This window comes from Coregonus lavaretus (genome assembly GCF_964263955.1).
Source record: "Coregonus lavaretus genome assembly, chromosome: 1".
Lineage (NCBI taxonomy): Eukaryota > Metazoa > Chordata > Actinopteri > Salmoniformes > Salmonidae > Coregonus > Coregonus lavaretus.
The window spans coordinates 17,351,551-17,377,366 of record NC_139988.1 but is presented as its reverse complement, the minus strand read 5'-3'; the positions used below and the strand labels follow the sequence as shown (position 1 = coordinate 17,377,366).

At 47.1% G+C, this 25,816-nt stretch overlaps 1 protein-coding gene across 1 annotated transcript in view; it reads right to left on the bottom strand.

Annotated features, from left to right (window-relative positions):
- The window catches only part of LOC311136164 (histone acetyltransferase p300-like), a 29,649-nt gene extending 5,221 nt beyond the window's left edge, over positions 1-24,428 (bottom strand). Inside the window, exons 1-27 of the mRNA XM_084170255.1 lie at positions 24,137-24,428; positions 21,382-21,998; positions 20,127-20,306; positions 19,635-19,941; positions 19,339-19,452; positions 18,792-19,022; positions 18,255-18,360; positions 17,899-18,033; positions 17,125-17,242; positions 16,759-16,846; positions 16,417-16,494; positions 8,823-8,905; positions 8,397-8,579; positions 7,583-8,059; positions 6,826-7,255; positions 6,511-6,629; positions 6,124-6,363; positions 5,222-5,310; positions 4,572-4,652; positions 3,297-3,353; positions 2,775-2,852; positions 2,615-2,682; positions 2,332-2,482; positions 1,544-1,690; positions 1,136-1,415; positions 729-896; positions 375-539 (exon numbers count right to left, since the gene is read on the bottom strand). Of these exons, the coding sequence (XP_084026381.1) occupies positions 375-539; positions 729-896; positions 1,136-1,415; positions 1,544-1,690; positions 2,332-2,482; positions 2,615-2,682; positions 2,775-2,852; positions 3,297-3,353; positions 4,572-4,652; positions 5,222-5,310; positions 6,124-6,363; positions 6,511-6,629; positions 6,826-7,255; positions 7,583-8,059; positions 8,397-8,579; positions 8,823-8,905; positions 16,417-16,494; positions 16,759-16,846; positions 17,125-17,242; positions 17,899-18,033; positions 18,255-18,360; positions 18,792-19,022; positions 19,339-19,452; positions 19,635-19,941; positions 20,127-20,306; positions 21,382-21,998; positions 24,137-24,230 (4,884 nt within the window). The 5' untranslated portion in view covers positions 24,231-24,428. The remainder of the gene's footprint in view (positions 1-374; positions 540-728; positions 897-1,135; positions 1,416-1,543; positions 1,691-2,331; positions 2,483-2,614; positions 2,683-2,774; positions 2,853-3,296; positions 3,354-4,571; positions 4,653-5,221; positions 5,311-6,123; positions 6,364-6,510; positions 6,630-6,825; positions 7,256-7,582; positions 8,060-8,396; positions 8,580-8,822; positions 8,906-16,416; positions 16,495-16,758; positions 16,847-17,124; positions 17,243-17,898; positions 18,034-18,254; positions 18,361-18,791; positions 19,023-19,338; positions 19,453-19,634; positions 19,942-20,126; positions 20,307-21,381; positions 21,999-24,136) is intronic.
- Between the last annotated feature and the right edge of the window lie 1,388 nt (positions 24,429-25,816).

Sequence of the window (25,816 nt, the reverse complement as noted above, 5' to 3'; positions counted from 1 at the left end):
AAGAGTGAAAAGATACTGTCTTAGTGGAAAGTACTTTACCCCTACCTACATGTACAAATTACCTTGACTAACCTGTACCCCCGCACATCGACTCGGTACTGGTACCCCCTGTATATAGCCTCGTTATTTCATTGTGTTACTTTTTAATTTAGTTTATTTAATCAATATTTTCTTAACTCCATTTCTTGATCTGCATTGTTGGTTAAGGGCTTGTAAGTAAGCATTTCATGGTGACAAATACAATTTGACTCGTTCAGACGGTCCTAAAATCTGTTTCTCACCAATTTACTCCAAGGGAGCCTGATTTACTACCTAATGTTTGTAACTTATGTTCAGAAATACATTAAAAACATTCAACGGTCTGTCCCTCCTACCTCTTTATGCTTCTCCATGCTGGCGTAGAGTTTCTGAGAGAGGTCATTGGACACGTTGGGCAAGCCTGGCTTCTTCTTATTGGCTCGGCTCATACTGCTGCTCTTATTCTTAGAAGTCTTCTTGTTGTTCTTCTTTTTGGCGTTTTTGCTGTCGCCCTTCGTGGCCTGGATGTGTGGTGAAGGTGAATTATTAACAATGGTAACTATTTTTAGTTCGAATGTAGAAATGCAGTTCATACAAGCATGTATTTAAATAAAACAATTGAATAAAATTATCACATTGAAAGACATCACAACAAAGATCCATAAGAACACACTGCAATGTACCTTGTAGTAACTACCCATCTCACTTACATCTATGCTCTCGTTGGAAGTGCTGTTTTCCTCTCTCTTCCTCTCCTCCTCCTCCTGCTCCAGCTCCTTGATGCTCTCCTCTAGCACGTTGGGCCAGAAGTCCCCCTCAAAGTATGGCAGCTCCTTGGCACTGGTCAGACGGTCCTCCGTGGCCTGCTTGAAGATGTCCTGCGAGAGGGAGGGAAAGAGATTAAACACAGATCCACTCCTTCTGCTTTATGTAACAAATGAGTAACACCACTTCAAGTGGTCACAACAACATGAACAGTGATAAAATGGTTCTCCATCTCAGAAGCCAATCCATGACTCTGTCCTTGTGTACTCAACCCTTCCACTTGCGGATGAGAGCAAGACAATTTAATTAAAATTTGAACTTTGTCCCCGCAAGGACCCCTCAAGCCTCTTACCTTGAAGTCGTGCACGATGCGCTCCACCACAGCCTTGTCCAGCATCTTCCTATACCACTCCTGTAGCCTCTTAGGCTTGGGGATCTTCTGGTCCATAGGGTGACAGTGGAAGATGTAGTCATCCCCTTCACTAGGTGGGCATGCCCAGATGTGACCCGTCGTGTACCCCAGCTTCTTGACATACTCCAGGTAGCCAATGAGAATCTCATGGTAGACGCCCGTCCTCAGAGAACGAGGCTGGAAGAAGTGAACACTGTCCAGGTACGAGATGTACACTCGTCTGGGGTAGACAAGTAGGCAGAGAGGGAGACAGAGAGAGCAAGGATGAGGTCCAGTCCTTTGATCCATGTACATAAAACTGCTCCCAACTGAGTCGAGATAACATTGACCCTTAAAAAGAACCATTACCTCTGATTGGGAGGAGGGCAGTCGGAGCCATACTCCTGTACATGCATGCCGAAGAAGCAGACGTCAGCTCCATCGATGTCTTCAAAGGCAAACAGGGCTTTCGTTCTGTATGGGAACGACTCACACATCTCCCCAGTGTCCACAAACCTGGGAGACACGAGAAGAGTGAGATTGATGCTACAATGGATGCATACCAACAGGGTTAGGTACGTTACTTTCTAAATGTAATCCGTTAGTTACTAGTTACTGGTCATCAGTAACGTTATCTGATTACTTTCAGTTAGTTTTAGACTACTGTCCCCTTAAGAGGCATTAGAAGAAGAAGACTAAAAGGATCCATCATTTGTGAATCATCATATTGGTCTGACTTGTGATCAGACTCGGTCATGTGGAACAAACTTAAAATGTAAAAGTAATCCAAGAAGTAATCTAGTTTTTCAAAAGTATCTCATTACAATACTGTCGCTGGTAATGTAACTGATTAGTTTTGTAATCAGATTACATGTAATCAGTTACTCCCCAACCCGGCATACCAATATCTTTATATCTTCACCATTCAGAGAGTTACAGCTTCTCCATCTAACAATTCTGAAAAGAAAAAAAACTCAAATTCTGAGAGAAAGAAGTAATCCAATCCTCTCAGTGCCTAGGGGTTGCTATGGGATTCAGCAAATTACTACATTAACCCCACTCGTTCCACCACTACCTGTATCCCTTGCTCCTGATCTATTTCTTCAGGGTAACATGCTTACTACCCCCCACCCCCCGCCGCAGTGCCTGTCCCTTACCTGGACTTCATGCCTGGTTTGACCTCCACCACCTTGTCAGAGACGTGGACGACTCGGATGGTGACGTCACCCGACTCAGGGTGGCTCTGACGCTTCAGGAAGTCATTCACCCTCGTCTCCAAATAACAGCCCAGTTTAGTGTGGGGCAACCCTGGAGAGAGGGAGTGAGATGAGCTTAGTTTAGTTACAAGTAAGCTAGGTAAAGAGGGAAGAACTACATCAAAACGGAGACCAGTAAATAATATTTAGTGTTAAAAAAAAGAAAGAAGACATTGGTACTTACTTTTGGCGGCATACTTGTTCTCTCTACGAGTCTTATTCAACTTCTTTAAGCAGCCATCACAATTAAAACTGGTGGGAGAAAGTTCATTAGAGAAACCAGAGTCTACTAAGACTCAAACTGCCTAATCTTTTCTGGTTACAGGGCAGGCAGACAGACTTACCCTAACGGCCAGATGGTGTCGTTGTGCAGGACACAGATCTGGTGCATCTTACGTCCACAGTCCAGACATTCCACAAGCCTGCAGAGAGGAGCGAAATCGAATCACTGCGACTGCTTACAACTGCACAACTACATTGCGCTCAATAGTCCCCTGTAGCTCAGTTGGTAGAGCATGGTGCTTGCAACGCCAGGGTTGTGGGTTCGTTTCCCACAGGGGGCCAGTATGAAAATGTATGCACTAACTGTAAGTCGCTCTGGATAAGCGGCAGGTAGCTTAGTGGTTAAGAGCGTAGTGCCAGTAACCGAAAGGTCGCTGGTTCTAATCCCAGAGCCGACTAGGTGAAAAATCTGTCGATGTGCCCTTGAGCAAGGCACTTAACCCTAATTGCTCCTGTAAGTCACTCTGGATAAGAGCGTCTGCTAAATGACTAAAATAAAAAAATAAGAGCGTCTGCTAAATTACTAAAATGTAAATATGAATGCAATTATTCAACAAGATATATACTTCTAAGGGTGGACTTACAATTCAGGGTCCAGTGTGTCATTCTTCTTCTTCTCAAACTGATCTTTACCGATGGAACTGAAATGAGAAAGAAGAAATGCCACCCCCCCAGTCAACAACCGCAACCAGGCCACCCCCCCAGTCAACAACCGCACCCAGGCCACCACCCCCGCCTCCCCACCACGCCCCCAGTCAACGACCAGGCCGCCCCCCCAGTCAACAACCAGGCCGCCCAGCCCCCCCCCCCAGTCAACAACCAGGCCGCCCCCCCCCCCCCAGTCAACAACCAGGCCACCTCATGACACACCCAGTCAAAAGCCTCATTAACAAAAATACAAATGGAAAGGGTACGATGGATGAACCACAGTCTAGGTGGTTCCCAAATATCTTTGAACCATGGCACACCTTGATGGGATACAAAAAAAATAAAAATAGATTATCTGCAGCACACCTAAAAAAAAGTCCATTACATTTATTTAGTGGTAATGACCTCCATCTCATCTGATCCATACTGCAATATCATCCATTTTGTAACAACAGCCTGAGAACACCGGACTTGAAACGACGATACAGATGTAACCATGTATTTATCTGAGCGGCACTGGTTCAATTCCCAATTCAAAATTAAATGTGCATTCCACAGGTCACGTTTATAAGTGAGTGTATAATAACATTAAAATCAAGATTAGGAAAAGTTTCACGACACACCGGAGCGCTCCTCAAGGCACACCGGATGAAAACCACTGGTCTAACAGTTACAGGGTTTCGCCCCCCCCCCGACATTTCACATTTTTGTTTTACCAACCATTAAATAAATACAGCATCAAACTCTAAATCACCACAAGGTGGGATCATTGGATTCTCTGGCTGGGCCCTTGTCCAACATTTCATATATTAAAAGTTTAAGACTCATGAAATCCGCCAGATATCCTGGCCCGATATTTTAAATATGCAATGTTGCCAATCTTGATTTACTAAAGAGATGCTGCAGAACAGAACAGATGTAGGCCTATTGAGGAAAACCACAGTGTGAGAGGTGAGACACAATAACAGCGGCAGTACAGATGTACAATAAAAACAATCAACTACTGCAGGAGACAGAATACCACAGAAAACATAGAAATGGAAAGGAGACATTCACAAAATATTACCAATAACAGCAAATGGAGGTACTTTAAGCAGATATGAGGGAGAAGCTTGGCATATGAGGAGTCAAATAATAGAAGCCTAAATATAAAATGTAAGTTAAAACTAAAGACAAGTTGAGGGAAGGCTAGAGGGTAACGTTATACTCACGTCGGAGGCTGGGAGGGGTCGTCTCCTAGGGACACGTTGTCCCCCTGGATTTCGTTGAAGCACTTCTCACAGAAGTGGTACCTGTCAGCAAGAAGCCCAAATTTTGGTGAACTACACCGTTCCCCAACAGCACAGCCAATCACAGAGAAGGCACAGGGAGGCAGCCACCAATCAGGGCAAGGCATGGCAGGACAGGGCGGGAGCAAGCACGCAGGAGGAGCGCAGAGCGGGCAGGGCAGGGGTCGTCGTCAGAACAGCCAATCATGATTCAGGATTGAAGGGGGAGGGAGGGGTAGGGTTTGGAGGCGCATGATTGGACCAGACAAAAGCAAGCCAATGCAGATGTCACAGGCATTGACAACAGAGGGAGAGGACCGAAAGGGTTGGATGGTGAGGAGAGGGGGAGGACAGAGGACAAGACAACAGAGCAGAAAGCCGAGGCAAAGCGCAGATTAGCATTTGGACAAGATGAGCAACACCAGCACAGCAGCGACAGAATCAACTGGAGGTGGAGGAAATATGGGACAATACAGACACTGAACAGATATGAAAATGAAGTGGCAAACCATTTATTCCCATAGAAACACAAAATTCAACATACAATCATTTTGATATCGATCACCGTGTGTGTCCCTCAGCTCTCTCCATACCTGTTCTGGTAGCTGAAGTAGGCAGCGTCCCGGGGTATAGTACACAGCTGCTTTCCATAGCAGCACAACGTCTGGGGAGAGAACTCCAACTGACGGAGGAGAAGGAAGGAGAAAGTTAGATGATAAAGGAATACTACTTTAAAATCGCCTAATTAACTTTCAAAACAGTTTGGTCCTTCAACACTAGCAGTAATATAATAATATTTGTATAGCGCTTTTCAACAAAGTGCTACACATTTTTTTTTAAAGTATAAAATAGAAGTACTAACAAACAAAGACTGGAGGAAGGAGAATGAAAAAAAGTTGGCTAATTAAAATCTTTATGTTAAGTATTGCCAGGAGTTTTACAAGACCATGCGACCAGGGAAACTGCCCAATCCATGATCATGAGCACCATTAGACCCAAGAGGACAGACTATTGCTACATCTAGAGCTTCTGCCCAAAGCAACAGAAAATATTTTGGCGTTATCATGGAGGTCATTTGGTTAGGCCAGAGGAATGTGCCAGCCCTGGCTCACATGGCCCTTCAGGCTCACTGTCACAGTAAATGACAACAGCTGTCCGGCCTTATGGGCCATCTGAAGGGCTCAGCCCGACTGCTTTGCCTCGTTTTCATAAAAGGAGACGCTCTAGTCATCCCTGTTGACCACTTAGCTTAGCCCATTCATGAGCAAAGTCAGAAATAGCTGCGAGGTTATGGTCAATATTAAAAGTGTTGAAACTTAATATGGTGGTGTTATACCAAGCCTAGTCTCCATGCACAGAACTGGATGTGAAACTAGCAATGCAATAGAGATGCAATAACTACATCTAGCCTGACACTACACGTCACACACACCAGACAGACACCCACACACCCTAATAACCAACCACACAACCCCGCATCACACTCCCATTTCACCTTCTTGCCGCAGCAGTAACCCAGGCCCTTCATGACGGGATCTATCTCGGCCTCGAACACCTCGGCCAGCTTGGAGCAGTACTTGTAGACGCGGGACGTCTTGCGGTTGTAAAGCCAGGCGTTGTTCAACATGACCCAGATGTCATCCACGTACTGCCAGGGTTCCTGGTACTGACCCGTATCCAGCTTCCGCTTTATAGTGGACAGGTCCATGGGGGTCTTCACTATGTCAAAGTAGTCCTGGGGAGGGAGAAAGAGAGATAGGGTCAAGTTAAGGTTCCTTTATTATTCCACAGGTGGGACATTTATTTGGCTAGCTTCACATGTAAAAAGCACATTTTTGTGATAGAACATTAAACTGAAACAGTGTGAATACGCAGTACGTACAGGTATGCCCAGTAGATGAGGGTCCACAGGCTGTCTGAAGGGCAGAGACTCTGGGTCCTGTCTGTACAGAGATTCCAGGGTGGGTATGAGGGCCTGGCGCAGCTCCTCTGGCTTAAAGACTGAGAGAGGTGGAAGGAGAGGAGGAGGAGGGAGAGGGGTAGAGAGATAGGTTAGGGTTCGAGTTGGATTCAGACACGGATTATAACTGCATACATTTGCAGAAGCAGGAACATAACCACAGAGAGTATAGAAACATAACTTGTACACAGTACAAATGCGATCACATAATCATTAACAGAATAAAGCAGTCCTTACTCTTCTTCTTGTTCTGGGCACCAGACGGTGTACCAGGGGACTCTGATCCCTTCTCTTCCTCTTTCGGCTCCTTCTTCACCTCCGGCTTCCGGTCTTCAGTCTTCACCCTGTCTTCACTTTTAACCCCTGCCAATGATGACGTTTCCATGGGAACACCTTTGCCCCCGTCGCCTCCACATTCCTCTTTCTTCACCCCCTCCATTTTGATGGGTTTGTTCTCCAGCTTGATGTTGGATAACTTCCCCCCCTTGGAGCAGCCTTCCTCCCCATCGTCGTCCTCATCCTGCTGCTGCTTGACCTCCGTCTTGGGGTCCACGGAAGCAGAGGTGTCTGACTGGGAGGCCTGCTGGGAGGCCGTGTCCACACTGCTGACCGACGCTGGGGTCAGAGCCTGACCGTCCTGGGACTGGAAGCCACCCTTCTGGGACATCTGGGGGGAGAGAGACAGACACAGAGAGAGACAGAGAGACAGAACACTGTTAGAAAAGGATAGATACTACAAGAGAATGCAACAACCCCCATGGGAGTTACAGTGAAGGTTTGGAAATTGACAGGCAATTGAGTGCAGTTAGGTGAGTGAGAGGTCAGAGGAAATTCCTAAACAATTGATTATTACATTGACTGTTAACTGCTCCATTTTGCAGCTGTATGTCAACGTTGTGATCACTTTTGTAAAACTTGTACTGACTCAATGTACTATTCATACCATGTGTTGGAGATATAGCTGTACGTTTCTAAATTATCTAATAAATCTCACCGGAGTGCGAGGCGTGCGAGGGAGCTGGCCTCCATGGGGGTTGGGGGTTGTTGAGGGATGACCAGGGTGAGATGGGGTGGTGGACCCCGCTCCCACCCCCTGCTGCATGGGCTTGTTGGAGCCTGGCCCCTGGCTGCCGGGCCCTAGCTGCTGCTGAGGGCCTGGGGGGGCCAGCTGGGACGGGTTGGGGGTGTGGGGCTGGGGGGTCTGTGAGCCAACTAGCCTGGGTGGCGTTTGGTGGGGTGTGGGGGTGAGGCTACGGGCGGGGGAGGGAGAGCTCTGGCGCATGGCCGAGAGGTGGGGGATGGAGTTGGGCTGCTGGGGGTTGTTGGACAGGGGCAGGTTGGACAAGGGGCCTCCACCCACACTCTGAGGACCCATGGGCCCTACCGAGGGGACACCGCTACCCCCTCCGACTGAGCCGGGCCCGGCTAGAGGGCTGTTGACGGGGAGAGGGGAAGGAATGGGTATCTGAGTCTGTAAGGAGAGAGAGATTGGGAGGGAGAGATAAGGCATTTAGCATTAATAGTTCATACATTATTCAGACATTAACATACATTATGTATGACGGGGGCATCCCTCCAGTGAACCTACATGAGGAAACACTAGGGTAGGAAGGAGGGATTCATTGTGCATGTACAGATGTGTGGAAATGCATTAGTGACTGTGTTTAGTTGGTTTGGTGATGAGATTCACAATTAAAACCAACATCATAGAATCCCTCATAAAGGGTACCCAATCTGTCCTTCCGTTTCATGCATCTACATAGGACTTTGAGGGCAGCGACAGACCATATACTTCCACTTTTGCCCACCTCTCTCATCTGTGCCATGCCTCCCTGGTTGCCTTGCTGGTTCATAGCAGGCTGTACCATGCCGGGCTGCCCCGTGCCGAGACCTGGTCCTGGGCCGGAGCCTGGGAACTGTCCCTGGGGTAGGTACTGGTTCTGGAGCTGGCCCACGTTGGGCTGGCCCATCCTGGGGTTCCCCATGCCCATCTACAGGGGACACAACAGACATTGGTTTAGAACAGCGCTCATATTAGTCCTTTCAGACACTTTTGATACTAGGGACTACTCCGTGTGTTGCATCAATGTATACGTTAGTGCTATGACATGATACGGTTCCTCTTGCATCAAAATACATCTATAAGATCTATTGAACACAAAAACGTTTGTATTTGGGTATAACGCTTTCTTTCCAAAACAGCGCCCATTAAGTGCACATAAAAGAGCACTGACCTGGTTGATGGGTGTGAGGGGGAGAGGAGGGGTCGACCTCTGACCCGTAGACTGCATCCCCATCTGGTTGAACTGGTTCATACCTGAAGAAAACACAAGCATGAGGATGATCAAAGAGAACAATGCAGTTGGGCGCTTGTGCATCTAAACACGCTGCGTAACGTCGGGAGTGGTAATCTAAACACGCCGCGTAACGTCGGGCGTGGTAATCTAAACACGGCGCGTAACGTCGGGCGTGGTAATCTAAACACGCCGCGTAACGTCGGGCGTGGTAATCTAAACACGCCGCGTAACGTCGGGCGTGGTAATCTAAACACGCCGCGTAACGTCGGGCGTGGTAATCTAAACACGCCGCGTAACGTCGGGCGTGGTAATCTAAACACGCCGCGTAACGTCGGGCGTGGTAATCTAAACACGCCGCGTAACGTCGTCGGGCGTGGTAATCTAAACACGCCGCGTAACGTCGTCGGGCGTGGTAATCTAAACACGCCGCGTAACGTCGTCGGGCGTGGTAATCTAAACACGCCGCGTAACGTCGTCGGGCGTGGTAATCTAAACACGCTGCGTAACGTCGTCGGGCGTGGTAATCTAAACACGCTGCGTAACGTCGTCGGGCGTGGTAATCTAAACACGCCGCGTAACGTCGTCGGGCGTGGTAATCTAAACACGCCGCGTAACGTCGTCGGGCGTGGTAATCTAAACACGCTGCGTAACGTCGTCGGGCGTGGTAATCTAAACACGCTGCGTAACGTCGGGCGTGGTAATCTAAACACGCTGCGTAACGTCGTCGGGCGTGGTAATCTAAACACGCTGCGTAACGTCGTCGGGCGTGGTAATCTAAACACGCTGCGTAACGTCGTCGGGCGTGGTAATCTAAACACGCTGCGTAACGTCGTCGGGCGTGGTAATCTAAACACGCCGCGTAACGTCGGGCGTGGTAATCTAAACACGCCGCGTAACGTCGGGCGTGGTAATCTAAACACGCCGCGTAACGTCGGGCGTGGTAATCTAAACACGCTGCGTAACGTCGTCGGGCGTGGTAATCTAAACACGCTGCGTAACGTCGTCGGGCGTGGTAATCTAAACACGCTGCGTAACGTCGGGCGTGGTAATCTAAACACGCCGCGTAACGTCGGGCGTGGTAATCTAAACACGCCGCGTAACGTCGGGCGTGGTAATCTAAACACGCTGCGTAACATCGGGCGTGGTAATCTAAACACGCTGCGTAACGTCGGGCGTGGTAATCTAAACACGCTGCGTAACGTCGGAACCAGGATGACTCCTTTGTTTGCTCTTCCCAGGGCAATTGAACTGATTCCAGCGGCTGACCCAAAACATTGGCGGCGGAGGAAAGGCACTCGGAGCGGCCTGCTGGTTCGACATAGGAGGCGCGCACACCACCCACCGCTTCCAAGTAAACTACTCGCTAATGTTCAGTCTAACAAACTCAACGAGCTCCGGGCAAGGATTTCTTTCCAGAGAGACATCAAGACCTGTAACATACTTTGTTTCACGGAAACATGGCTCTCTGGGGATATTCTGTCGAAATCGGTCCAGCCAGATGGGTTCTCAGTTCATCGCGCAGACAGGAATAAATATCTCTCCGGGAAGCAGAAGGGCGGAGGTGTGTGTTTCATGATTAACGACTCATGGTGTAATTGTAGTAACATACAGGAACTTAAGTCCTTCTGTTCACCCGACCTAGAATACCTCACAATCAAATGCCGACCGTATTATCTCCCAAGATAATTTTCTTTGGTTATAATCACGGCTGTGTATATCCCCCCTCAAGCCGATACCACGACGGTCCTCAAAGAACTTCACTGGACTTTAAGCAAACTACATATCCTGAGGCTGCATTTATTGTAGCCGGGGATTTTAACAAAGCAAATTTGAGGACTAGACTGCCGAAGTTCTATCAACATATCGACTGTTGTACTCGCGCTGCTAAAATCCTCGACCATTGCTATTCGAACTTCCGGGATGGTTATAAGGCCCTCCCCCTCCCTCCTTTCGGCAAATGTGACCACGACTCCATTTTGCTCCTCCCTTCCTATAGGCAGAAACTCAAACAGGAAGTACCCGTGCTAAGGACTACTCAATGCTGGTCTGACCAATCGGAATCCACACTTCAAGATTGTTTTGATCACGCGGACTGGGATTTGTTCCGGGTAGCTTGCGAAAATAATTTAGACGAATACACTGAAACGGTGACTGAGTTTATCAGGAAGCGTATAGGTGATGTTGTGCCCACTGTGACTATTACAACCTACCCTAACCAGAAACCGTGGATAGATGGCAGCATTTGCGCAAAACTGAAAGCGCGAACCACCGCATTTAACCATGGAAAGGTGACTGGGAATATGGCAGAATACAAACAGTGTAGCTACTCACTCCGCAAGGCAATTAAACTGGCAAAACATCAGTATAGAGACAAAGTGGAGTCGCAATTCAACGGCTCAGACACTAGACATACAGTGGGGAGAACAAGTATTTGATACACTGCCGATTTTGCAGGTTTTCCTACTTACAAAGCATGTAGAGGTCTGTAATTTTTATCATAGGTACACTTCAACTGTGAGAGACGGAATCTAAAACAAAAATCCAGAAAATCACATTGTATGATTTTTAAGTAATTCATTTGCATTTTATTGCATGACATAAGTATTTGATCACCTACCAACCAGTAAGAATTCCGGCTCTCACAGACCTGTTAGTTTTTCTTTAAGAAGCCCTCCTGTTCTCCACTCATGACCTGTATTAACTGCACCTGTTTGAACTCATTACCTGTATAAAAGACACCTGTCCACACACTCAAACAGACTCCAACCTCTCCACAATGGCCAAGACCAGAGAGCTGTGTAAGGACATCAGGGATAAAATTGTAGACCTGTACAAGGCTGGGATGGGCTACAGGACAATAGGCAAGCAGCTTGGTGAGAAGGCGACAACTGTTGGCGCAATTTTTAGAAAATGGAAGAAGTTCAAGATGACGGTCAATCACCCTCGGTCTGGGGCTCCATGCAAGATCTCACCTCGTGGGGCATCAATGATGAGGAAGGTGAGGGATCAGCCCAGAACTACACGGCAGGACCTGGTCAATGACCTGAAGAGAGCTGGGACCACAGTCTCCCCCTGCTCAAGCCAGCGCATGTCCAGGCCCGTCTGAAGTTTGCCAATGACCATCTGGATGATCCAGAGGAGGAATGGGAGAAGGTCATGTGGTCTGAAGAGACAAAAATAGAGCTTTTTGGTCTAAACTCCACTCGCCGTGTTTGGAGGAAGAAGAAGGATGAGTACAACCCCAAGAATACCATCCCAACCGTGAAACATTATTTGGGGTCAGGACGACTGCACCGTATTGAGGGGAGGATGGATGGGGCCATGTATTGCAAGATCTTGGCCAACAACCTCCTTCCCTCAGTAGGAGCATTGAAGATGGGTCGTGGCTTGGTCTTCCAAAATGACAACGACCCGAAACACACAGCCAGGGAAACTAAGGAGTGGCTCCGTAAGAAGCATCTCAAGGTCCTGGAGTGGCCTAGCCAGTCTCCAGACCTGAACCCAATAGAAAATCTTTGGAGGGAGCTGAAAGTCTGTATTGGTCTGTATGGAGGAGTGGGCCAAAATCCCTGCTGCAGTGTGTGCAAACCTGGTCAAGACCTACAGGAAACGTATGATCTCTGAAATTGCAAACAAAGGTTTCTGTACCAAATATTAAGTTCTGCTTTTCTGATGTATCAAATACTTATGTCATGCAATAAAATGCAAATTAATTACTTAAAAATCATACAATGTGATTTTCTGGATTTTTGTTTTAGATTCCGTCTCTCACAGTTGAAGTGTACCTATGATAAAAATTACAGACCTCTACATGCTTTGTAAGTAGGAAAACCTGCAAAATCGGCAGTGTATCAAATACTTGTTCTCCCCACTGTATGTGGCAGGGTCTACAGACAATCACAGACTACAAAAGGAAAACCAGCCATGTCGCCGACGTCTCGCTTCCAGACAAGCTAAACACCTTCTTCGCCCGTTTTGAGGAGAGTGCCACCGACGAGGCCCACTACCAAGGATTGCGGCCTCTCCTTCTCCGTCGCTGACGTGAGTAAGACATTTAAGCATGTTAACCCCCGCAAGGCTGCCGGCCCAGACGGCATCCCTAGCAGTGTCCTCAGAGCATGCACAGACCAGCTAGCTGGTGTGTTTATGGACATATTCAATCTCTCCCTTTCCCAGTCTGCTGTTCCCACATGCTTCAATATGGCCGCCATTGTTCCTGTACCCATGAAAGCAAAGGTAACTGAACTAAATTACTATCACCCCGTAACACTCACCTCTGTCATCATGAAGTGCTTTGAGAGACTAGTCAAGGATCATATCACCGCTGCCTTACCGGTCACCCTAGACCCACTTCAATTTGCTTACTGCCCCAATAGATCTACAGACAATGCAATCGCCATCCCACTGCACACTGCCCTATCCCATCTGGACAAGAGGAATACCTATGTAAGAATGCTGTTCATTGACTATAGCTCAGCATTCAACACCATAGTACCCTCCAAGCTCATCATTAAGCTCGAGGGCCTGGGTCTGAACCCCACCCTGTGCAACTGGGTCCTGGACTTCCTGACGGGCCACCCCCAGGTGGTGAAGGTAGGAAACAACATCTCCACTTCGCTGATCCTCAACACTGGGGCCCCACAAGGGTGCGTGCTCAGCCCCCTCCTGTATTCCCTGTTCACCCATGACTGTGTGGCCATTGCACACCTCCAACTCAATCATCAAGTTTGCAGACGACAACAGTAGCAGGCTTGATTACCAACAATGACGAGACAGCCTACAGGGAGGAGGTGAGGGCACTGGGAGTGTGGTGCCAGGAAAACAACCTCTCACTCAACAAAACAAAAGGAGATGATCGTGGACTACAGGAAACAGCAGAGGGTGCACCCCCCTATCCATATCAACGGGACCGCAGTGGAGAAGGTAGAAAGCTTCAAGTTCCTTGGCGTACACGTCACTGACAAACTGAAATGGTCCACCCACGCAGACAGTGTGGTGAAGAAGGCGCAACAGAGCCTCTTCAACCTCAGGAGGTTGAAGAAATTTGGCTTGGCACCTAAAACCCTCACAATTGAGAGCATCCTGTCGGGCAGTATCACCGCCTGGTACGGCAACTGCACCGCCCGCAACCGCAGGGCTCTCCAGAGGGTGGTGCGGTCTGCCGAACGCATTCCCGAGGGCAAACTACCCGCCCTCCAAGACACCTACAGCATCCGATGTTACAGGAAGGCCAAAAAGATCATCAAGGACATCAACATTTACATTTTAGTCATTTAGCAGACATCAACCACCCGAGCCACTGCCTGTTCACCCCGCTATCATCCAGAAGGCGAGGTCAGTACAGGTGCATCAAAGCTTGGACCGAGAGAATGAAAAACAGCTTCTATCTCAAGGCCATCAGACTGTTAAATAGCCATCACTAGCACATTAGAGACTGCTGCTGCCTATTGCAATCACTGGCCACTTTAAGAAATGGAACACTAGTCACTTTAATAATGTTTACATATCTTGCACTACTCATCTCATATGTACAGTGAGGGAAAAAAGTATTTGATCCCCTGCTGATTTTGTACGTTTGCCCACTGACAAAGACATGATCAGTCTATAATTTTAATGGTAGGTTTATTTGAACAGTGAGCGACAGAATAACAACAAAAAAATCCAAAAATACGCATGTCAAAAATGTTATAAATTGATTAGCATTTTAATGAGGGAAATAAGTATTTGACCCCTCTGCAAAACATGACTTAGTACTTGGTGGCAAAACCCTTGTTCGCAATCAGAGGTCAGACGTTTCTTGTAGTTGGCCACCAGGTTTGCACACATCTCAGGAGGGATTTTGTCCCACTCCTCTTTGCAGATCTTCTCCAAGTCATTAAGGTTTCGAGCCTGACGTTTGGCAACTCGAACCGTCAGCTCCCTCCACAGATTTTCTATGGGATTAAGGTCTGGAGACTTTACTTTTAAGTTATTTAGCAGACGCGCTTATCCAGAGCGACTTACAGTAGCAATGAGTGCATACATTTACTGGCTAGGCCACTCCAGGACCTTAATGTGCTTATTCTTGAGCCACTCCTTTGTTGCCTTGGCCGTGTGTTTTGGGTCATTGTCATGCTGGAATACCCATCCACGACCCATTTTCAATGCCCTGGCGGAGGGAAGGAGGTTCTCACCCAAGATTTGACGGTACATGGCCCCGTCCATCGTCCCTTTGATGCGGTGAAGTTGTCCTGTCCCCTTAGCAGAAAAACACCCCCAAAGCATAATGTTTCCACCTCCATGTTTGACGGTGGGGATGGTGTTCTTGGGGTCATAGGCAGCATTCCTCCTCCTCCAAACACGGCGAGTTGAGTTGATGCCAAAGAGCTCCATTTTGGTCTCATCTGACCACAACACTTTAACCCAGTTCTCTTCTGAATCATTCAGATGTTCATTGGCAAACTTCAGACGGGCATGTATATGTGCTTTCTTGAGCAGGGGGACCTTGCGGGCGCTGCAGGATTTCAGTCCTTCACGGCGTAGTGTGTTACCAATTGTTTTCTTGGTGACTATGGTCCCAGCTGCCTTGAGATCATTGACAAGATCCTCCCGTGTAGTTCTGGGCTGATTCCTCACCGTTCTCATGATCATTGCAACTCCACAAGGTGAGATCTTGCATGGAGCCCCAGGCCGAGGGAGATTGACAGTGCTTTTGTGTTTATTCCATTTGCGAATAATCGCACCAACTGTTGTCACCTTCTCACCAAGCTGCTTGGCGATGGTCTTGTAGCCCATTCCAGCCTTGTGTAGGTCTACAATCTTGTCCCTGACATCCTTGGAGAGCTCTTTGGTCTTGGCCATGGTGGAGAGTTTGGAATCTGATTGATTGATTGCTTCTGTGGAGTGTGCGCCTAATCTCAGCTTGTTACCTGTATAAAAAGACACCTGGGAGCCAGATATCTTTCTGATTGAGAGGGGGGTCAAATACTTATTTCCCTAATTAAAATGCAAATCAATTTATAACATTTTTGACATGCGTGGATTTTTGTTGTTGTTATTCTGTCGCTCACTGTTCAAATAAACCTACCATTAAAATTATAGATTGATCATTTCTTTGTCAGTGGGCAAACGTACAAAATCAGCAGGGTATCAAATACTTTTTTCCCCTCACTGTATATACTGTATTCTATAATATTATACTGTATCTTAGTCCATGCAGCTCTGTCATTGCTTGGCCATATGTTCTTAAATTCCATTCCTTACTAGATTTGTGTGTATTGGGTATATGTTGTGAAATTGTTAGATAGTACTGCACTTTCGTGGCTATAAGCACAAGCATTTCGCTACACCCGCTAAACACGTGTATGTGACAAATAAAATTAGATTTGACTCAAGGCACACTAATAAGGTTACAGAAAAAAACATGATTGTCAACATGAGCCAAATGTAGTAACCTCTCAAGTGAAACTATGAGGTATACCACCACTGAAAACAGCCCAATAATGTTACATCTCTGTTTGGCGACCCCTCTCTCCTGTCCCCATGGACTCACCTGCAGGGTTCTGCATCCTATTAACCATCTGGTTGGCTCCACCGGGCCGCACCAGAGAGTGGTCAGGGAGGGGACCATCTGTAGGGGTGGAGAGGCGAAATGATGGAGAGCGATAAGGAAGAGAGCGGATGTATTGCCGCGATCGCACTATAGAGAGTATGTGTATCCTGTCTGAGCATCTGTTTGTGTTATTACATATGTGTGTCCGGTCCACTCAGTGAGAGGCAGTAGCTGGCCCAGAGACCTAAACCCTGTAGGGGGGCATGCTAGCTGGCCCAGAGACCTAAATCCTGTAGGGGGGCATGCCAGGCCCAGGACCAGGCTGAGTGGGCACCAACATACCCTGCTTCTGGAGCCGCGTCCGCCTCTTCTCCTCCAACTCCTTCTGGATCTTATAGATCTTCTCAGCCAACAGGTGGTAGTACTCCGCCTGGGAGGAGGAGAGAGCGATTGAGAAAGGATAGAGTGAGATGAATGAAGGTTAGGAAGAGGATGATCGAAGAGGGGGAATGATGAGAAAGGGGAATAGCGTAAGGGAAAGAGAGGGGGAATTAGTTAGAACATAATAGGAATAGACAAATACACGAAAGGAGACAAATTCTGAAGTGCACTTGTATTCCACAGACAGTTGTATTGTCTTAGGGTTGGCCCCCTCTCAACAGAAACTCAGTGAAAGAGTCTCTTCACTCAGTCAGTGTAGCAGCTTACCCTGCTGTTGGCAGACTCGTACATGTCCCCCTCCACCTTCCTAGCATACGCCACTAGGTTCTCCATCCGTCTGTCCTTCAGAGCAGCAGGGTCTGGGGTCGGGAAGATGGCTTGTACCCTACACACACAAGACATTAGGGAAACTGGGAGGAAATGTGAACGAGAGTAGGACGCAAAGCACATTTCAGAGCAAATAAAACTTTTGTTAACTTTTATTTTGTCCCATCGAGATAATGATTAAAAGAGCAACCCTAGCGGAGATACAGCAGGGAAGAGTGTCGTAAGCAGACTCAATCACACCTAGCTAGCCGTGTCTGAGCTGGATGACAGTGGGGAGGTGCTTAGATGTGGTGAATGTGGTCAGTGTGTTTTGTCATAGTCAGTGTTTCTATAGTTCTGCACTACATGAAATCTCAGAGGATGTGAGTTTACTGTGAAACTGTCTGTGGCCTGTTCGGCAATGTCTGGGCTGGTACATTTACCACATACTTCTCTTCATATTTCCTATTTTTCCTAGCAATTCAATGTTCCATGTTCTTACAGGATACCCATCTATGACATGAGATAGCTGCATTGAAACGGAGGCTAGTTTTTGGCTTGTATACAACTAATTGAACCAAATTCAAAAGAAAGAAAGACTTCTAAATCAAAAGCCAAGTTTAGCAGGATGTCTTCATTATCTATAGGCTGTAACTCTTTAGCTGTATAAGACTGTGTTTTTAGGCCTCATCCAGAGGCTGTATTGTCCCTCCATCCCAGCTCAAAGTCACTTACAGTTTGTGCACCAAGTGGTTCCTCAGGTCCTGGGTGATGTCCTCGTGCCAGCTCTTCCTCATGCCCGCTGCCGAGGGTGGGGTCGCCGTGGGCATGGACCCCATGTTACCCGCCCCGCCCGCGTCGCTCATCAGACTAGAACACAAAGTTAAATTCATCACTCTAAAATTATTTTATGTTTTTATCCAGAAATTACTTAACTTTGAGTGTTTGATAGCGCCTGCCTGGAGTGTCAGGTGTGGTCGATGGGATTTGCACTTTTGGGACTATTCTATTGGTTCCATTGCGCCAAAACGCAGCTAGAAGTATTGAAAAGAAAGCTAATAATTATATTTGAAGGCAGGTCTGCTACTCACCCCTGGGAGTTCATGTTGAGGTGTAGCATGGTGTCCTGTAGCAGGCTGGCCTGCTGGTTCTGGGGTGAAACACCCACTCCTCCATTCACGCCCATCGGGTTACCACCTGACAGGGAGTAAGAAACATTAATACACACGGTCAATATTCAACATGACCTTTGTTTGTGGCTCTGAGAATCCAAAAAAACAAACACTACTTAGAAGTCAATGACAGAAATTCTTCCCCCTGCATGTTTTATTTGCAAATGACTTGATAAAAGGTCAACTTGACAAATGTTGACAAACAAAACGTGCAGAGGTAAACGTGTGTGTGTGTGTGTGTGCTGGAGTAATTCCCATTAAAGTGGAGAAGAGGGGGAGGTTTCGGGTTAGGGAAAGCAGCAGTATAAACTTACTACTGTGGATATTGACTGGTTACAGCTTCAATCCCCAAGAGGAACATGCACACTGTTGCTGTAGTACATCAATTACTTACACCAGTAAAAATAAATAAAAAAAAACATACAGTAGACTGGACTAGCTAACTAAACAGCTTACCCATGGGATTGAGCGGCCTCATGCCCGGTTGGCTCTGCAGGCCCTGTGAGGGCAGAGAGGCCTGGTTTTGGATCTGGGTGCCCTGGTAAGTGAGCCCCAGGGCTGCGTAGGCCCTCTCGATGGAGCTGGGGTCCATCTGGCTGGGGGGGTTGAGGTTTGGGGTGCTGGGCTGGCTTCCGGGCACTGAGCCCAAGGAACTACCCAGACCTACACCAGAACCTCCTAGTAGAGCTGTAGAGACGGGAGAGATCGATGGCTGATAATACTTCTGTCCTCTAGGACATATGCTATGAACACCTAGGTCAGGAACAAGGCATTCTTCTGTCAAAGTTTAAAACGTAGTCACTTACAACATATTTATAAGGCAACAGTCCATGGCAGAGTGCAATCATAAAACAATGTCCATCCATACACACTACTTGAAAGAGTTGAGACCTGACGGCTCTTTAAACCCAATAAGACTACTACAAGCGCATACAACTATTACACGAGCCAGCTAACAGACTGAGGGAGGGAGGGGTAGAGAGAGAACAGCAGATACACTCACACTGCTGGTTCCTCTTGTCCCCTGCGTTCTTGAGCGGCAGGCAGACCGGACAGTCGTGCCGCGTACAGTTCTTCCAGTGAGAGATGATCTGTCTGGATGAAGCACAGTGAGCCACTGGGGCAGAGAGAGGGAGAGGGGGGTGGGACAGAGAGAGAAGGAAAATATAAAGGGAGGGAGGGAGAAAAAGCTAATGTGATGAGTACTTCAGACAGCGCTTGATGAATATCATACACATCTCGGGTATAGGTGTGACAGGGAACCATCTTGCAGGTCTACTCTGCGTCTCATCAGCTCACCTTGGCAGGACTTGCCGGCCTGGCAGTGGGTCATGTGGTTGAGGACGTTCTTCATGGTGCGGCAGTGTGGCAGGTTGCACTGGCGCACCTCCCCGTTGGCTTGCTCCCGCCGCTGGCACTTGTGTGCGTGGAGCAGGAGCACTAGCTGCTGCTGGATAAGCTTGCGCTTCTCGGGGTCGGCCGTAGGGGGAGCCCCGGCTGCTGCGGCTGCAGACACGGCAGGCCCCAGGCCTCCCTGGGCGTTGGGGACCATCCCTGCAGTGCCCCCGGCTCCCCCGCCCACACCTGCAGCAGATTGCTGGGAGGCCTGGGGATAGAGCGGAGGAACAGAGAAAAGACAACAACCGACATTAATGCAACCATAATCGTAGGTTAAGGGCTGGTCATTGCAGTTGACTGGTACCCAAAAAGGTAGCACCTCCTGCATAAGAAGGCTCCGTGACAGGTAAGTTAGAAATGCTAGGTAGGAGACTAGCTAGCCAACTTCCTTACCATGGCAGCCATGCCCTGCATGGGCTGGCTCTTCTTGTCCATGCTGAACTGGGCCAGGCTGTTGGGCATGGAGCCTTTGTTCTGGAGTGGAGGACCCAGCCCTGCTCCCCCAAGGCCTTGGCCTGCTTGCTGCCCTCCATAGGGGCCTCCATAGGGGCCCGGGTTACCCATCATACCCATCTGAGGAGGGGGGGACAACGACAGTGAAATAAATGGACATCTATTTCTACAGCTTTTATATGCTGTTCCAAACAATGAGTTAGAAAATGTAAGTGTTCAAGTCAATTGAATTGTGTCGTTTCAGACAGAGTAGTCCTGTTAAATGAACACAACCACAGGGGTATTACTCACTAACAAAGTGAAGAGCATCAAAGCTAAAAGAACAACCATCTCCCTTTCAGAGAGCGATTATTAAATCATGCTGCTTTTTACCACTAATCATCTTCCCCTCCCTGCCATTTACACACCAATTAAATCAACCACTTCTAAAGAGAGACAATATACTTAATTTCTAATCAATTAGCGGCAGGTAGCGTTGGTGGGTTCAATTAACTCATTAATGATGTCTCAGAACAGGTAGCCCAATTACCACTCCGCCATGCCACGGTTGCCCCACATTTCATGTTGACATGTTGGAATAAGACGACCACTGATGTGTTCAATTAATCAAGGGCTTCCACAGGGCTCCCAATTTGTAGTAAAATATGACATTTATTTTATAAAGTCCGTTTTACATCAGCAGTTGTCACAAAGTGCTTATACAGATACCAAGCCTAAAACCCCAAAGAGCAAGCAATGCAGAAGGCAGTGGCGCTGGTGTGTGTGCATCTCCCCCTCTCTAAGAGCTGGGGGTTAAGTGAATGTTTTCATCAATTTGCATATATCCCTCCTCCCCAGCTTTCTCCCTCCATATCCCAGCCATGCTCTTTTCAATGGTCTTCCTCCTCCCCGACAGAGCCCTTAACCACCCCGAGCTTTTGATATATTTTTGATCTTTTTTTTTTTTTAAACCATGATTAATACATCCTTAATATGAGTAATGAATAATGCTATTTTAGCCTGCTCTCTTTTCGCGTGAATAAACTGTTGCATTGTAATGTTGTGTGGGCAAAAAATAACTGCATATAGCTTTCTTGGTCAGGGGGGCTTACTTGAAAAAAAAAACACCAATCTCAATGTCCCCTCCTTGGTAAAATAAAGAACTGGTCAATTAAAAAAACATATCTGCCCTGTTGTCTGAAGGGTCCATACATACCTTGTTCATTGCTCCAGGTTGCTGTACTCTGAGTCCAGACTGTCCACCAGCCCCCTGCTGCTGTTGTTGCTGCTGCAGATTCTCAGCCAGCAGGTTACTGTTCCCCCCCATCCCCTGGTTCAAGAAGCCCATCCTGGGGGATCCGTTCATCACCTGCCCGCCCATCATGGATTGCTGCTGCTGTCCGTTGCCCTTCTGGGCCCCCATCATGCCCCTGTTCATGCCGCCCACCATCCCCGCCTGCTGCTGCATCATGTTGGCCTGCTGCTGGGGAGAGAGGTGTTGCTGCTGTCCCATGCCCTGGGGCCCAGGGGAAGCCTTCATGTTCCCCAGGTGGCCCATGCTGGCCCCGCCTGGGCTGCCCAGTGCGCCCTGCTGGGTGGAGGCGTGCGGAGCACCTGACCGAAGGAGCTCAGAGAGCTGCTTGTGCTTGGCCACCGCGTCCTGGCCACCCCCTCCTCCTCCAGGGCCCAGGCCCAACCCCATCCCACCTCCTCCTCCTCCTCCCAGGCTGGTGTGCAGTTGACTGAGGTCCCCTCCGTTGACCAGGCCCAACTCTGAGGAGTTGATGAGCTCGTCAGGGAGGTCATGCTCCAGGTCAAACAACGAGCCAAAATCTGTGCAGGGAGGGAGAGAACAAGAGAGTATGGAGAAAGAGAAGAGGGGATTGGAAGATTTTAAAAAAGAGAAAGGGAGAGAAGGAGTGAGAGGTGTGCCAGGGTACATTGCTGGCATAAGAATAAATTACTCTTAACAAAACCAAATCCAGCACACTGCATTCAAACATAAATCAGACATGGTTGCATCAAATGAGGTGGCTAATTGACATAGCCTGAGAACTACATTTGTATAATGAGGAAAACCAAAGCTTTGAAATGAAGGCGGATGCCCAAACAGACACTCTCCTCCCCCCCCACAAACACACACAGTGGCCGACCACAGACTGCTGGACCTCGAGCTAAAGCTTGGCGCAGACAGAGACAGGTTTACACACACAGTGTGATGGATGGGGCTCGACACTGCGTTAACGCCACACTGAGAGAGACAGGTTAATAGAGACCCTCTGGACACACAGGTCCATCACCAGGGTCATGTTCAGTAGGCAACAAACGGGAGAAAAAACATTGAAATGGAGCGAAACAGAAGGGTAACGTTTTGCAAAGATGTGCCAGAGTATTGAACACAACCCAGGGATGAGTCTGATCATCACAAAATGACAACTAGAGAATTTTAAAAATTACATATAGGCCTACAGGATTGTTTTTCTGGATACATTGGACTGCCACAGCATTCTCTGAGTATTATGGGGGAAAAATACATTTCAAAAGTGCAGTACAGGCACTGGATAATTTTCTGTTACTAGGGTACCTTGGAACCTCAAAGTATTTTGTGTCAAGTGGCTGACTTTAGCACGTAATAGATGGACAATGGGAGGCCGTAGATATGCAATGGCAAAATGAACGAACAGTTTCAAAAATGCCTTTTCACATAACTACTAGCGAGCATCTGCAGAAGGCCATTTTAACACATCAGTGGTAAATAATGTGGCCCAGTTCTATGGCTTTTTGTCTTAACCCTGTAATTTTTTTGCTTTTTGTATAAAGTTGCTAGCCTGGGTCCTCCAGTCTCTCCCACACATCTTCAGAAAAACTAACAATGGCAATTTGAACTTAATCACTCGGTTAGCGAGCTAGCTAACGTTACATGGATGGGCCTGCTGCAGTAGCTATCTAACTATGTCTATGTAATTCACGTTAGCTAGCAAACATCAATAAAACTAAGCTAGCTTACTAAATTGGAAACATGTAACTTTACCAGGTAACCAGGTGAAGGAAACTTCACCAAATAGTTTGCTAGCTAACGTTATATCGTTTGTTATATATAGTTATCGTTAATGAGCTAACTTTATGAAATACTCTGTTGGAAAATGTCTAAACATCAGAAAGTGTTTAAGTTAACTGTTCGTTGGTGTGTTTATGAGTTAACGCGTTAGCTAGTTAGCATTGAATGGCGATGAGAGCTTTGTCATAACTCGCTTTGAAAGTTAGCTAGCGAGCTGACTAAACAGCAAGCTAGCAACCTACAAATAGCTAACTAGCAAGCAAAGTAGCTAGCTACTTGGCTAGGCAAGCCAATTTACTAGTGAGCGAATTGAACCATTTGTGTTTCATGGATTGCCATTTAGTTAGCTGAATTAGCTAGTTAGTTACTTTATTATAAAACATTTTTCCAACCATCATTTGCCACACCGATCAAGCCGTAAGCTTAAACACTAGTTAGAGCTTTAGCTTACGTTAGCTACTTAAAAATAGTTAGCTAGCTAACGTTAGCCGTGTCGCCTAAAAGGAACGCGTCCTTGTCAATCTCGGGGATATTAATTTAAAATAATTTTAGCCGTGTTGTTGACATACCATTTTTATTTGCAAGTATTTAATACCTAAATAATAACGACAAATATACTAAGTATGTAGCCAACTACCCATGCAGCGAGGTAGCCATCAATCTAAGCCCCGCATTCGTAACTCGCTACAGAAGTAGCCAGCGTTCATCGTATTTCTGAAATTACTAGCCTACTGCTAGTCAAGTCCGACACACACTCGCTAGCTACCAAGTAGCTAGAGCTAGTACGACAAAAACAGTGGGGCAATCGCACGGCCCCTTTCCATTTCGAATAAAAATCACAAATCATTGAAAATAATACCAAATAAACATACAAAATAATATCCTTACAAACCAAATTAAAAACAATATTTACCGTTCCCATCGCTGGCGGAGACAGACAGTGCCGGAGAGGATAGTTTAGGCCTCTTTGCTGAAGGCGGGCCAGAGTCCAGAACGTTCTCGGCCATATTTTTTCGAATTAAAAAGATATACGGTATCCACAACGGAAGACGTTTTCACGTCTTTTGAACCTTATTTTCCTTTTCGATTCCACAATTGTGACTTTTCCCCCTCCTTTTGGGGGACGAAGGGGGGGAAAGTCGCGTGTACAATATACTCCTTTCCTGGGTTCGCCTCTCGATTTCAGCTTCGGCGTATCAACCCCCTCCCTAGTCGAATTTTTTGTTCTTTATAAATTGCCAGCGGAGGAGGAGGGGGGTCGGTGTGAGAGAGGGAGACACACGTAGCGGCTCTCCTCTAAACTCATATAGCCTCATTTGATGCGAGAAAATTGTCCCAATATATATCTTCCATGATTACACCCGTCATTTATGCCACCCTTAGCATAAAGTGAACATAAACGTCGGGCAGCAAACCCTTGTTGGCTGTGGCGAAGAGGTGATGCGAAAAAATAATCAGCCGACAAAATAATCCAGCGCAGCTGCAATTTATTGGGGATAGAATAAATGGCCTGTTATCTCCAGGTTCTGGAAAATGCAATAGATGAAAAGTGTGTATTTCAATACATGTAGCCTATATGTTGCAATGCAATACAAATATGATACAATGTATCTGGTTAAATCAGAATTGCAACTGCATGCATGGTGGTAAATTATGGATATGCTATCGATCATCTGAAATACCATGTTGCACTCTTAGAATTAGGAATTAGAATACTTTAATGGGATCTCTATGGTTGCACCATGCAACAACATATTTCATATAGCCTAGTAGGCCTACACTCTTGAATACTTCTTTATAATGATGAGGTTTTTCAGTCACCTCTCTTTTTTCCTTCCTTTGGCCCCTGGCTCCTATCGGGCCATGTTCAGGAGCCTACTGAAATGTTCAGAATGTAAGTAAATGCAGAGCCATTCAGGCCTATATAGACTGGATGAATGCATATAGGACTGGCATGATTCCCAATAAGCCTATTCTACATGGCACCTTATTTACATTTACGTCATTTAGCAGACGCTCTTATCCAGAGCGACTTACAGTTAGTAAGTGCATACATTTTTTCATACTGGCACCCCGTGGGAATCGAACCCACAACCCTGGCGTTGCAAGCGCCATGCTCTACCAACTGAGCTACACGGGACAATCCAATTGAAAATCTGTGGTATGACTTAAATTCTATACATTTTCTGTGCAACTTACAATGAAATGATTACAAATCACCATAAATATAAAAATAACACTGACACTTTCTAGGGCATTGGAAGTGAGCCCTCATCTAATTCAGTGGGTCAGCCTCCACCATGCTGTGCCATACTACATGCCTGGCTGGTCCTGCTTTGACTCTGCCCTATGGTCTATGCAACTGTCTGGCTGGACTTTTCCCTTATCATGACTCCAATTCCATCCATTACATTACAGTAGGAATGCCCCCTTGGGCTCTCTAGAGCTAGGCTGGACTAGATACATAGTCATGTTCTCTGGACACCGTTTCCAAACTCCTATACCCAACCCATCCACAGTCAGCCAAGGATGGGCTCCCCTGCATTAGTGTTACACTGCAACAAAAGCCTGCACACAGTGGCACTCCAGAGTC